Raw genomic sequence first — 14636 nt, 5'->3', positions numbered from 1 at the left:
TTATCATATTTCATCAATAACATTTGTAGCTTGTTCCACTACCTATGGCTATTTGTTTTACTCTTTGTTCCCATAACATTGTGGCTAACTCAGAAATTCAACAAACAAAGGTGAAGATTCTGATTTCTATTTTTTTGTAATAATTTTCCTAGCATCAGACATGTATCTTGCTTACTACAATCAAAAACTGTATGTTGCCATTCTGCTTTGACCTCCTTTTCACTCAGAAGCATTCTAAATTGCTTTATTAAATTTAGAAGTTTATTAAGATGTAGTAAGTATATGAATGTACTTCCAAGTGAAGATTTTCTGTTATACACAAGAAGTTAGGCAAACATTTTAAAATTTAAATTTTATTCTTTTCATTCTTTAAAAAATTCAAATTACTGCTGTCAAAAATTTCCCATAATCTGTTTTTGATGTTACTATCATCATCATAATTATTAGTGGTAGTATTCAAAATCTTTAGAACAAAAAAACAATGTGGAGACAACTCACACACAAAGCAAAGAACAATATAAAAGAGCCCATAAAACCACCAAGGCAAGGCTGCAGACACAATAGTATCTTTACTATAAAACCAAGAACTTCTTCAGAAAATATGCGCTCAAAATACTATTGTGTCTGGAGCCTTGCCTTGGTGGTTTTGTGGATTCTTTTATATTGTTCTTTGCTTAGCATTCAAAATATGTTTATATAAATTGGATAAGCTTTTCTTATGTGTTACAGCTGACTATGCTGACTTTGTGGTGTTATCTTTTCTTATGTGTGCTTTCTCCTTTTGTAATATATATATATATATATATATATATATATATATATATATATATTGGATGACTGAAGACACATTCTTTCGAATGCATCATGATCAAACTTGAAAGCGTGAAACAGCAAAATACCGAAACGACATATAAGCAAATTCTTTCCCTAGAAAAGAAATCGCTTGGCCGCCTTTGGTATTTTGCCATTTTCATCACTGTAGTGCAATCTCAGAGTTGGTATATTTAAGTAGGGGGGTGTGGGGGATATTTTAAAGTTTTGTTTTTTTTTTTCTTTTTTGGAACAGCATTTTTTTTTCCCTGGGAAAGTTCTGAGTATTCGGGATTGTAAGCTTTCACTTACATGGGGTCGATAAATCAGTGTTTGCTTTTTTAAGCGTTCACTGATTTAATATATATATATATATATATATACACACACACACACACACACACACACACACACACACACACACGTGTGTGTGTGTGTGTGTGTGTGTGTGTGTGTGTGTGTGTGTGTGCGCGCGCAACCAAATAATTTTGGAGCAGCTTTCCTTTCATCATTATTTAAATAAAGCATGTTATTAATTAACTTTCCCTAATACTCCAGATTAGTCATTTAGCAGAGCTTTCTAAATTATATTTAATTCTTTATCAGTTCAAATCAAAATAACCAGACCATAATATTATATTATCTTTTAAAGTTTCCACATTAGTAAAGTTTTGACTTTCTATAAAGCTCACTGTGTAAAAAAAATACTTTTTGAGAGATGGGATTCTAAAAATATAATTTCTTTAAAATCACACTCATATAATTAGAATTAATGTTCTTGGTAAAATCTTCATTGAAGTAGAACTGTTAATAAACATAAGAAATTATTGTTTACTATTTCTAACACATTGTGGCTCTTTTCCTTTATGGAAAGCTTAATTACGTTTTCATGTACATTTTTCCACTGGCTATTATATGAAGAATCCACCCAACATACAAGTATGTTAATTATTGTTGCTATAGCATACAATTCTATATCCGGAAATCATATTCTACCTCTTTCCAATATGTTATGTGATTAATACATGCTGTTCTTTCCTTGGTAGGATGCCACAAGAAGGAAATCAATAGCTTCTCTTTTTTTAGTATATTTTCAGGTATTCAAGATGACAATTGTAAAGCACACACATAAACACACACACACACACACACACACACACATATTGTATATATATATATATATATATATATATATATATATATATATATATATATATATTATTTTTGCAGGATCATTTTAATCAACATTAACTGGTCTTCAAATGTAAAGTAAATATTCCATTTCTTCATTAACTGGTTAATTCTTCTATAAAATTCAAAAATCATTTTGTGTAATTAGGTATATATCTGCTTGAATTTTTATTCTTAAGTGTGTTTGACTTGTTTGTCCCAAATAAACTCATTTTTCTTTTTAATGAAGGACTTACTTGTCAATTTAATAATATGGTTCCTGTTTTGTTATTAAATTTTATTGATGAAATAAACTGAAATGTTTTGAAGTCATTACTTCTTTTACTAATCTATTTATTGCCTCCTATTATTAATAACATTTCATCAGCAAAAAAGATGGATTTTAGATTGAAAGCTCTTACAGATTCTACCTAAAAAGACTTCAATTGTTTGATTATTCATGATATAATTAGAAAATGGTTCTATAAGAAGAATGAACAGTTCATGATCTGTAAAATAAGACATTTGTTGTTTATGTCTGTGACAATGTGATGTATTGCCAGATATACCAGGAAAAGTAGGGCAGTGGATGTGTAACATATGCCAGCACAGATAGCTGGAATTTAGTAAAGAATTATATGTTATTTCAATATTAAACTGATTTGTACAGATGCTTGTGTTGAAAAATGTATTTGTAAAGCTGCTTGTGTTAAAAATGTTCCAACACTGGGCCCTGCTGGATAGAAAAAGAAATGTACATGCATTATTGTAACCATTTAAATGTATATATTTTAAGAGAGGTACTAGAAGAGAAGAGGTTAATCTCAAATTTTAAAAATAGTAAGAATTTAAATTACTGAGCCTGGACCAAAAAGATATTATCTCACAGTTTTGAATGAAACCAGAGAAACAATGTCTGTAAGAAGTATGGTTTATTGGCTTCTGTAGGAAGAATGGAAGTGTTTCATGGTTTTATGACTTCCAGGAGCTGCAGCAGATCTTAGCAAGGCTCTCTGTTTGTGTATTATTGACACATAGGTGCTAAATCCTTGTGGTTTTTAGCAATGGGGGTTGCATGGGAACCAGAAGTCAGATGACCAGAAGTATGTGATGTAATTCTGGAATCCATTACTGAAATAATGTTTAAGATGAGGTGAGACTGACATCTCAGAGCAGTCTGTTTTTGGTACTTGACAAAGAAGGAAGTCCACTCACTTACTTCATCTTGCCTTGCTGTAGTAAGTGACCAGGTGATAATAATTCTTTAGATCAGTCAGGAAAATATAATGAGATTAGTTAAGTACTGTTTTTCTGTATCTGTGCAAATCTATTCATCTGTGTTACTTTAATATTTCCTGTGGTTGAAATTCTGGTGTTTATTGTAAATAGATATGTAGTATTTTCATGTTCTTTTATTATTCATTATTACATATATTTAAACTTTTCATTGTGGCTGGTCCTTTAGAGAATATTTTAACCTTTGAGAGTACTCATATCTGTTTGGTGACTCTGTGGCCACTCCTGAAAGCCTTACTGCATTGGTCAAACTACCATTTGTATTAATATGTATTTCACTCAGTATAATTGGGTACCCTTGTAAAAGACTTAGAGTAGCTGACTTGGGAGTGTCTGATGGCAGTAACTACCTTATAATTTGGGCAGAAGAGGCTATAGCTAGTAAACCTGTGCCAGACTTTCCCAGGTGTGTGTGTGTGTGTGTGTGTGTGTGTGTGTGTGTGTGTGTGTGTGTGTGTGTGTGTGTGTGTGTGTGTGTGTGTGCAAATCAAGTCTCAGAGTATGTGTGTGTCACCTACTTGGAACAGGGACACAAAGCACTGGTTTCACCGGGATCGTATTGGAGGACTTAGCTTGCACACTCATCTGAGAACTTAACTCTGCAACTGTGCCAGTGGGGAGCCTTACTGGGGACCTGGAGAGAGACAGAGAGAGCAACCCAGACCACAGGCTGAGTGTGTTCACTGTGTGCTCTTACGGGAAATTGTGCTTGATGCAGACAGCTGCATCTGGAAATACTGGGTGTATCCATTTTTATTCCAAGTGAACATCCCTCTCCAGTGCCAGTGGCAAGGATTCAGGCTGCTTGATTACTGGTCCAGAGAGGGGATGTCACAGTGTCCTTTTTTTTCCCTTTACTAATTCTGGAACAGATATGCTGATCATACTTGACCTGTTTTATATATCAATGTACTAAGACTCTAGCCAACAGAAAAATGCCTAATGCAAATATAGCACTTGGCAATACATAGAATAAGAGACAAGTAGGTTCAAAACACACTGGTCATGTAACAGTAATATTTATAGTCACATACAATTGCAAACAGTAAAGGTTTCATAGCTGAACTATTTAATACTCATATAGCTGATATATTAACATAACTTTAAATAACCCCTGTGTTACATTATGGATTTAGGAAAAAAGCAGAATGTCAACAACCAAATTCTCAGTCAAACTTATCCAGCACTCACTGTCCTTATTTTTATATATTGATGCTTCCATGATACATAGTGAACCTCACTCACAAGGTTCACCAATTCAGATATGCAATGTTCCTTCTATTCTGTTCGATCCATATCTTTTGTGAAACAGGAAACAGGTATTCTTTCTTCAATGACACAGCCTCCCAAATGGATAGAAGCCACTGGTGGAAGTGATAAGATTTTTAAAACACCTACAAATTCAAACTATCACACAATGTTTGGGGGCTAAATCCTGTAGTTTCTGTTCCATTTCACTTCATCCTCTGGCAAGATTAGATCAAGTGCAGTGGTATCTGACATATGCTTTTAAACCTGTAGAGCAGCACATAACTGGTTGATTCAGGTAATCACTTCAGTGTCATCCACCCTGTATAAAATATACTAACAAGTTATACTGATGAACTATGCTAATTGTGAGAAATAAGCTTGGCTCCAAACTGTTTGGTTACATCACCCATTTACTCCATACTAATATTTACCTTGTTATCAAACCCCTTGATATAATGACTTCAGATACCATCAGACGTCTGTATAAAGCAAGGTTATAAATGCTAGGAGCCAACATATATGACAAGGGAGAGAGGCAGTCCAAGGCAGCAGAAAATCACTTGTAACCATTTGTAATTGTTCCCATTCCTGAAGTCATATTCTCAGGCATTTTGATAACAGTAATTTCTCAGAACACTGGCACAAGAACTACTTTTCACAGGTAGCAATTTGGATTAAGGAGATGTGCCATGCCATCACAGTAAAGGACGTGGAACTTAAATACACTCAACTCCAACTGCATAGGACTTAATAGAAAATCCAGTACACTGGTACACCATGTAGAAAAATAACAACTAGTCCTCAGCTTTCAGTACAGAGGAGTATGACAAAAGCATGGCTATTTATACAATCCTAGGAGGCAATACCCACAGGTCATAAGGTGACCATATACTCCTTAGTTTCTTATCATTAATGTGTATTATATGGTGACAACAATATTAAAATTAAATTGTTTGTTAATTAAGCTTTTTTTTCTTGTTAATCAGGTAAGTCTACCAGGCACAAGCTTAGACAAGTGTCTATAAAAGTATCTTTCAAGGACCTGTTGTTACTGATTACAAAATATAGCCATGAGACTGAAGACACTTTCTTCTCATAAATTCCAGATTTCCAGCTTTTTTACCTTGGGGACAATGACCTAAGATGGGCACGGACAACTACATTTTTAAAATCTTCTTCAAAGACCAGAAGTTCTTCAGTGTAGTAACACCCTGAACACTATATTACTATAAACAGTTATAAGTGCTACCCAAGTACCTTTTATGCAGTAAGAATTCATGACCTTCTTTTCTGCTAGTCCCAGATGTAGGCATGTTACCTACTAAGCTGTTGCCATTGTTAGAAAATCTTCTGATCTTCCATCTTGCAAAGCTGGTTGCAAAGAAGAAAGGGTGACTATGTAGTTACAGACGTGACAAAGGATGTGCCTGTGGTCATCTTCTGGCAGTAGTGTAGCTGGACATCGTTCTTTGCTTCTTTCAAATGGCTTAACTGTAAAAAGATATATTCCAGTTAGTGCTTTACTCACATGTACAGGTACTGTTCTATTTATTAATTCTGGATATAGCATTCACTTCTACACTTTTTGAGTTATATGTAAAGAGTAAAGGAGCATTTCTGTAGAGTACATACTAGGTTTACACTTTTCATACCTCTCAACCTTTTATCACAAGAAATCTGGACAAGGCCATAAATAATGGAGGAACAAAAGCCCCAAAAAAGGGACAACTTTTAAATATTCTCTAATGTAAACTTAGAATGTTGATAGAATAACAGGTTTTGTATTAGCAAAGGTTTTTTTGATAGGTATGAAGTATGAAACTCAAATCACTGTCTTTATTTTTTACTTCAATCCTCAGTGGTTTGCCAGAAAACCAAAAATGTTAGGAGGAACAGACCAAAAAATATAACGCAAAATTCTGGACAGTTGAGAGGCATGACACTTTTAATCATTTTATTTTGTATACATACATAACATATATGTGTTTGTCAAATCTTTAATTTATTGGCTGTGTCAAATCTTTAATTTACTGGCCACAGCCTAAGTTCATGGCTGATAAGCCAAGAAAATCTTTTAATTTCAAGTGAAAAAATATGGAGCAAAAGGGACTGTAATGGAAAATTCTCTCTGAATTGTGGTACTTCCGCAAGTGCGCTACAGCCTGATTACAGAAAGTACAGTCGGTATTCTGCTGGAGTTTACAGAATGCAGCCCTTTTGTCTCCCTGATTTATTGATACACTTACCACTTGCTGGTTATGATATCTAGTGATAGCTGAAGCCTGTACTTATGACATATATTTTTATTTTTATGTTTTTCTTTTTCTCCTGTACTTATGATATTAGTCCCACAGCAAATGTGTATATTACTACAAACTATTACTCCTACTAACGTAGTCAGTGCTACTACTATTAAAACCAGTACTATTAATACAATTGGTACTATTATTTCTACAACCAGTACTACTTCTACAATCACGTTTACTACTTTTACAATCAGTACTACTGCTAGTACAGCCTGTACTACTACTATTTTTACTAATATTACTGCAACCAGTACTACTACTGCTACTGTTATAACTACGACTACAACCAGTGTTATCACTGTTGCTACTATTACTGCAAACAATACTATTATAATCAATATTTCTAGAACTACTACTACTACTACTACCAGAACTGCAACCACAACTACTAAAGTACTACAACAGCTACTACTATTAAAACCAGTACTATTAATACAATTGGTACTATTATTTCTACAACCAGTACTACTTCTACAATCACGTTTACTACTTCTACAATCAGTACTACTGCTAGTACAGCCTGTACTACTACTATTTTTACTAATATTACTGCAACCAGTACTACTACTGCTACTGTTATAACTGCGACTACAACCAGTGTTATCACTGTTGCTACTATTACTGCAAACAATACTATTATAATCAATATTTCTAGAACTACTACTACTGCTACTACCAGAACTGCAACCACAACTACTAAAGTACTACAACAGCTACTATTATTACAACCAGTACTATTGCCACAAATATTATTAACACTATTATAAATATTATTACTACAGTCAGTGCAACTACTACTCAGCTAATCCATTTGGCTTAGGGCTAGTACATCTACAAACACTATAGGCACTAAGGTTTGACTAGTGGCCCAAATGTCAAGGAGACAGCTGGGGGAAAGGAGTGATCACTAGATAGCATTCCTTTATTGGATGGAGTTGCAGTATCTGCTACCGTTCCTTCATTGGTGGTAGTTGCAGGAAAAGCCCACTGTAGGTTCATACTCTGCACAAATCTGTAGACTAGTTCTAAGATTAGGGACTTTGTATAGTCAAATAAGAGATGCAGTGATGAATAGTTAGGATAGTGTGCAAAAATAATCTAACATCATCTGATAAGTTTTGCCATCACGGCCCTTCCAAGTTTGATAACTGGAAGAACAACCCCCTTTGAAATGAGTCATACTGGTATAGGCTGATGTTGGATATAGGATCTAGTGGAAAATGTATGGCTGCATGTTACAAGCTAAAGGCCCAAGTTTAGAAGGGGCTTCTAGTTAAAAAAAAGAGAAAAAGAAATACAGCTACATTATGCATACAGTTCCACTTGCAAATCAAACATAGTAGCAAACATGTCTGTCTCCCTTTTTTGTTTTACACACAACTAAGTGATATAAATTAGCACCATTACAAGTGGTTTAAATGCATGGTTTATACAATGTTTCTCTGAAGCAAAGTCTTAAAACATGAAGAGAAAAAGTCTAAGATAGCATCTGTGCTTAGTTTAGCAGAAGCACTTTGGTGTGAAGCAGGAATAGAAATCAAATCAAATGTAGACAAAAATCAGTCAGCAACGAAATGTGCTTAAAAACAAAAGAAAGAATATAAGAAGGATCAGATGAGAAGGAAAAATGTGATAAATCCGTAAAGATAGTGACAAGTACAGAAATTTCTTAGAACAACCTCAAATTGACCAAATTTTGACACAGGAATGGTTAAGGAATAATTAATTGAAACCAGAATATAAAAGTTTAATAATGGCAGCCCAAGATAGTGTTCTACCTACATGGTGGTTTACAAAATCCATTGAAAAGGTGGGAGAAACAGACAAATGCAGGTTCTGTAAAAAAGAACAGGAAACAGTCACACATTTTTTTGCTAGGAGTGATAAACTAATGGTAGGGCGCCTATATACTGTAAGGAACAATAATGTGGGAAGACAGTTGCAGTGGGGATTCTGCAAACACTACAGTATAGAAGTAGCTGAGAAGCATTGGAAACATGAACCACAAAGCATTCTAGAGAAGGATGAAGTGTATATCACATGAAATCATCCATTACCAACAGTTTAAAAACTAAATGCAAGAAAGCCAGATATAATACTCCATGAAAAAAAGGAAAAAGTAGCATTGATCATCAGAATTACTGCATCCAGTGATTACAGCGTTTTGCATAAAAATATCAGGATTTTCAGTTATAAATGAGAGCAATGTGGAAAAAAGATAGTTCCAATAGAAATAGGAGTAATGGGTCTAATAAAAAGAATTTACAGTCGTACTTAGATATGCTACCAATACATGTAAACGTAAAAAGGAGACAATTCTGGGCACATTGCAGGTGCTACGAAGAGCACTCTAGGCTAACATCAAAGACTGAAACAATACTAATTTCATGAACTGTAATCACACCCTGAATTAGGAATGGGGTCCATTCCCCTCATGTTATTAGAAACCCAAAAGGCTTGGAGATATTAAACCAAGGAATTCAGCCTGGAAGAACAGAATGAGCCCAAACCTTCAACCTAAGCTTTGTGCAGTAATTGCCACTCGTTCATTCAGCAGCCTAATACCGCATCACAGAGAACTGTAAACCTTGTAAGGTGATTCTGTCTTACCACCAGGAATGCAGTCATATAACAAGGTATTAAATAAACTAACCCTCAAAATGAATCACACCCAAAAGGTATTACCTCTCAACTGTCCCCAGTTTTGGGAGATATCCCTGTCTTCACCTAAAAATGTCTCTCTGTCCCACATAAATTTGCATTTTTGTGACATAGAAATAGTTTTTATGGTTACTAACTTACATTCTTCAGAAACTTGTTAGAGTAAGTCTTCTTATTTTTCTCAGTGTCCTAAAGTCTTAATCTTCTACAGTTCTGAATCTGACTGTGGTTTGTAAGGCAAGAGGTTAACAAAGTGATGTGGAAAAATCTCCATGACCAGTAGTATATTACTAAAAAGTCCCAAATATAAGATGCTACAATGAAGAGAAGGCCATGCAGCGTAGAAGCTGCTTCAGTGTGAGGCTTAGATAAATGAATTTGTGATGAGACAGAGCTTAGTTGGATACTTATCACAATTTGAGACATAAATGCATCCAGTGCATTTTATACAGCAAGGGAGTAGTGATAAGGTGCACCACTCATTTTTATTTCAGTGTTTGAACCCACTAGCCAGTCCGCTGGAAGATATGCAGGACATCTATCTGTGCTGTCAGTGACCTGTACCCAGATAGTCTTCTGAGCACCAAATTACTAAATGGACAGGTCAGAAAGGCAATAGTTTGCTCTTTGGTGTGTGTGGGGATAGAAGCAAGTGTTGCCTGCTCTACACAAGTGGGTACGTAGCAAACCACATACAGGCGTATGTGTAGTTTTGAAAAGGAGAGGTGCCCAAGGAGAAGCCCATCATGCAAGTCCCCATCCACCAAATAATAGCTCATCTACATCCCAAGGAACACTGCTGAATTAGCAAATGTAAGGCATCTACAGTATGATACAGTGTTTAACAGATCATAGGATCATAGGAGGTTACTAGGCTAATGGCTTTAGGACCCTTACAAGCCTAGCCAAATACAACCTCTGTTCCCAAGAATATCAAGGTATTATGTGATGATTCATCCTACCCTTCTGCTGGCTTTATCTTCAACATCTGTGCTAAAAGGTTAATCCTCCCAGAGATTGGACCAGATGTGCAAATATACAGAATTGTATTGTGGGAGACATCTGGGTCAAACAGTGTGGAGGGTGGATAAAGATACTCAAGGTCAGTGGGGTGGTTCAAATTTGTAGTAGCCACAAATGAGGCATCAGTCACCAGGGAGATTTCCAATGGATCATACCATGGAAAAACAGCTAGTACTTCAGACTTAACTTTAAAAAAACATGAAAGACTATGCAGTTTGGTAGTGGACGGGCTCCAGATAACATGCTTTCTTTATGGGTTGACTTTAACAAGGACAAAAGAAGCAAAATAATCCAGGAGTTATAATTACCCTTCAGTTGAATCATGCAATATCCAGTGATGGAAGTCAATAGAATGTGGGGTTTACAACATGGGGAGTGGGTTCAATAGATGCTAAGGTCTTTTTTCATTGTACAGGCCACTGTACTACTAAAGCTGAATCTCGTGGAATGTGACGAGTTCTGGAGATCACACAAAGGAAGGGACATTTGGCTGGTAGAAAGCATGCAATGCACTGTTAACAAAAAGCTGAAGGGAAGTGCAGGGTGATACTATATAAAAAGAAACTTGTAAAGACAAGCATGCATATATTAACATCAAGAAGAGGGAGAAGGAGAGAGAGAGAATGTGATTTTGAGATACTGAATGTTAATGGGACAAGTGAAAGGGTGAAACTGAAGAGGAAGTACAGAGGTGGAAGAATGGGACATAATTGGAAGCTGAAAAGAGTGACAACTCAAGACAGAATAGTGGAAATATTACTTCATAGCTAGGGTGGTAGTGCCTTGGAATGCATTGCCTGAAGCAGTGGAGCAGTACACTTCATTAGAGGGGTTTAAAATTACTTGGGACAGATGAAGTAAAGGACGTAAAAAGTGATACAGGAAAGGTAGTTGCATAAGGGAAAGCTGTAACATTCAGACAAACACAACACACCATGGGTTTTCTTTGGTCTGTATCTTTTAAGTTCAAATATTTTAATGTGATTCGCCTCCACAGCACTGAGAACAAGATAGAGGCTGGAAACTATTAACTGTCCATTTAACTTCAACTGAAAGAAAAATGTGTAATCCTTGAAACCATTACAGCATATGACTTACGGAACAATGTGCTGTATAAGTCTAATACTGGGTAAATAGAATAGACATTAGGAAACAGGAGGTGTAGTATAAATTACATGTTTAGACTTTAGCAAGGCATTTAATATGTCATTACATAAAAGGATGTCAAACAAATTGTACTGGCCTACAGTTAGCTCTAAGGTGGATATAGCATGTGTAAAAGACTGGCTCTACAGTACAATACAGATAGTCTACTCAAATGAAAGGATAGTCGACTGCAAAGTAATACAGCCATCAGTACTGTTCACTACACTTTTTTAATGCATATGCAAATTATATTGTTCAATATATAGAAGGAAGCTGCTGGAGTAAATATGCTCTACATGCTTGCTACAGAAAATGGTAGAAAAGGCTAAAAATGGACTTGGAAAGATTGGAGGAAAAGTCAAACTATGGCAGTTTTAATTCTGTGCAATAAATAAATAAATACATGAATACAAATAAAAGCAATACACCTGAGGCAGGAGACATACCAAATGAAATGATAAGCAGACAAGCAGTGTGAGAAAGCAGCAGTGAAGGAAGGCTGGTGGGATACTGATATGCAAAGGGGCTGATAATGCATCAGCTAGAGTAATATGTAAACTTCTTACTACATTGGGATCCAAAATGTCCAAGTGTGCTTCATTTTTCAAAAACTGAAAATAAAGATATGTCTTAAAATAAGATGACACAGTCTGAAGACAGGATGTATAAAGTGAATGACTCAGGGAGCTACAAGGACATCTTTTTTAGAAAGTATTGTAGAAAATTGGAACATTCATTTCTCTGCTAACTTACTTCTGGCTCCCTGGAATTCCTTTGTTGATTTCTCATGTTTATTATACACATTAAATATGCACATAAACTATTCTTCAAAGTGCTATTCAAAACCCCAGCCCCTCTTCAGGTACACTCAGACCCTGGAGTCCTTTACTGTGGCCTCAGTTTCCATGTCAAATTTAAACAACAGGCACAGCAAGTATGCTATATTCCCATTGCTTATAACCTGAATACATTTTTCTCCTTTTAATAATTATCCAGCATCTCAATATTTAAATCACATCTCAATGATCTCTGACCCTGCAATTGTGATGTAATATTTCCTTGCTTTGATGCCTGCCCTCTTTAGTTTTTAGCCTACCTTTTTGCCTGTGTACCAAATTGTTATTTTAATACATTGCAGGCGTCTGGAGCTCCTGTCCCTGAGCCTCTAATGAAAATGAGTTCTTTCCAGTTAGACTTTGTCAGTTATTTAACAAACAAACAAACAAACAAACAAACATTAATAAATAAAATACAAACTTAAGGAGAACAAGAGTTCATGTGTGTGCCTTCATGTGTATGCATGCACGAGAGCACACACACACACACACACACACACACACACACACACACACACACACACACACACACACACACTCACACAGGCACATGCACGCACACACACATGCGCGCGTGCGCACACACACACACACACACACACACACACACACACACACACACATAGGCACATGCACACACAAACACACACACACACACACACACACACACAAACACACAGGCACACACACACACACACACACACACACCCACACCCACACACACACACACACACACACACACACACACACACACACACACAAACACACAGGCACACACACACACACACACACACACACACACACACACACACACACACACACACACATAGGCACATGCACACACAAACACACACACACACACACACACACAAACACACAAACACACAGGCACACACACACACACACACATAGGCACATGCACACACAAACACACACAGACACACACACACACGCACACACACACAAAGACACAGGCACACGCAGATGCACACATACACACACATACACACACACATGCATACATATGCTCAAGCATGGACACAGACACACAAAATTTTATTAAAGAGTAATGGGAGTGCAGCACACTGACGATGGGTGAATACAAAGTGCACACAGCCTAGATGGACGATGCAGACTAGAACATAGCTCTTTCACCAAGTAAAATGCATACTCACTCATGGCTAGAATCTACTGATTGCATTGTTCAGTAAATGGGAACTAGAGGTTGCCACACCTATGGAAATAAAAAAGCACAACCTTCCACATTTGGACAAAATGTAGCAGAATTCAGAAACCATCACATGTCACTGTGTGGGAATCATGAGCATTTACTGCACAGCACAGATCACAGTAGCTTTGTTATGCTGAATTTACTACACAGTGCTGTTAGTACTGTGACAGTCTGATTCATACATGTCATTTCAATAACAGTTATTCATAGCAGAAATTAGTTTAAGGTACTTATATCGATCTGTGCTCTGCAAGAAGGCAATAGTATAATGTAATGTTAATGAGCCTCCTACAATGCCACACCATACCCTTGATTAGTCCTTAAAGAGAGGGACCACACAGTACTGGGACTGCATCTGTGCAATATGACTGAGTGGATATTGTAGGCCAGCAGGAAAAGAGTCTCATGCCCAGACACTAGCCAGTGAGCATTTTTGTGCTTGCAGTATTCGACAGGTTGGGACCCATTACACCTCTACAGCACTTGCCTAGCCCACTTCCTGGAGCAAGGCATGATAATTATAGACTCACTTCTACTAAACATGTTGAAGTATTTTATTTTATATTTGTATACCTGGGTAGTGTACTGAAAAAATATTGACCAGTTTCAGGTTCTGCCTGGTTTAAATGCAAAACATTTCTCAAACAAAAATTCAGAAATGTAAGCAATAGCAGAGTAGTTCAGACTAGTTGCATAGAAAAACTGTATATGTGCATTCTAGTGAATACGCAGAGTGTAATGTACAATATATACATTAGTTTCTAGAGTGGGTTAACCTTCAGTAAATCTGAGAGAGGGGAAGAGACCTGGAAAGGAGACAGGGATGGTGTGGATTTGCTGTAGTTTCAGCAATCATAACAATGTTGGTTCACTAAATCACATGACCTGAAGGTCATACGATGAGAA

The 14636-nt window shown here is 36.3% G+C and overlaps 1 protein-coding gene across 8 annotated transcripts in view; it reads right to left on the bottom strand.

Moving 5' to 3' along the window:
• The window catches only part of KIF12 (kinesin family member 12), a 521732-nt gene that overhangs the window by 477270 nt on the left and 29826 nt on the right, over positions 1 to 14636 (bottom strand). For all 8 annotated transcript variants that reach the window (XM_044054389.1, XM_044054390.1, XM_044054391.1 and 5 more), the window contains one exon: positions 5785 to 6018. In XM_044054389.1, the coding sequence (XP_043910324.1) occupies positions 5785 to 5840 (56 nt within the window). In that variant the 5' untranslated portion in view covers positions 5841 to 6018. The remainder of the gene's footprint in view (positions 1 to 5784; positions 6019 to 14636) is intronic.

The sequence above is a fragment of the Protopterus annectens genome, chromosome 13.part0, assembly GCF_019279795.1.
Source record: "Protopterus annectens isolate FY-2018-M chromosome 13.part0, PAN1.0, whole genome shotgun sequence".
Taxonomy (NCBI): Eukaryota; Metazoa; Chordata; order Ceratodontiformes; family Protopteridae; genus Protopterus; species Protopterus annectens.
This window is presented reverse-complemented; position numbering and strand designations above follow the sequence as displayed.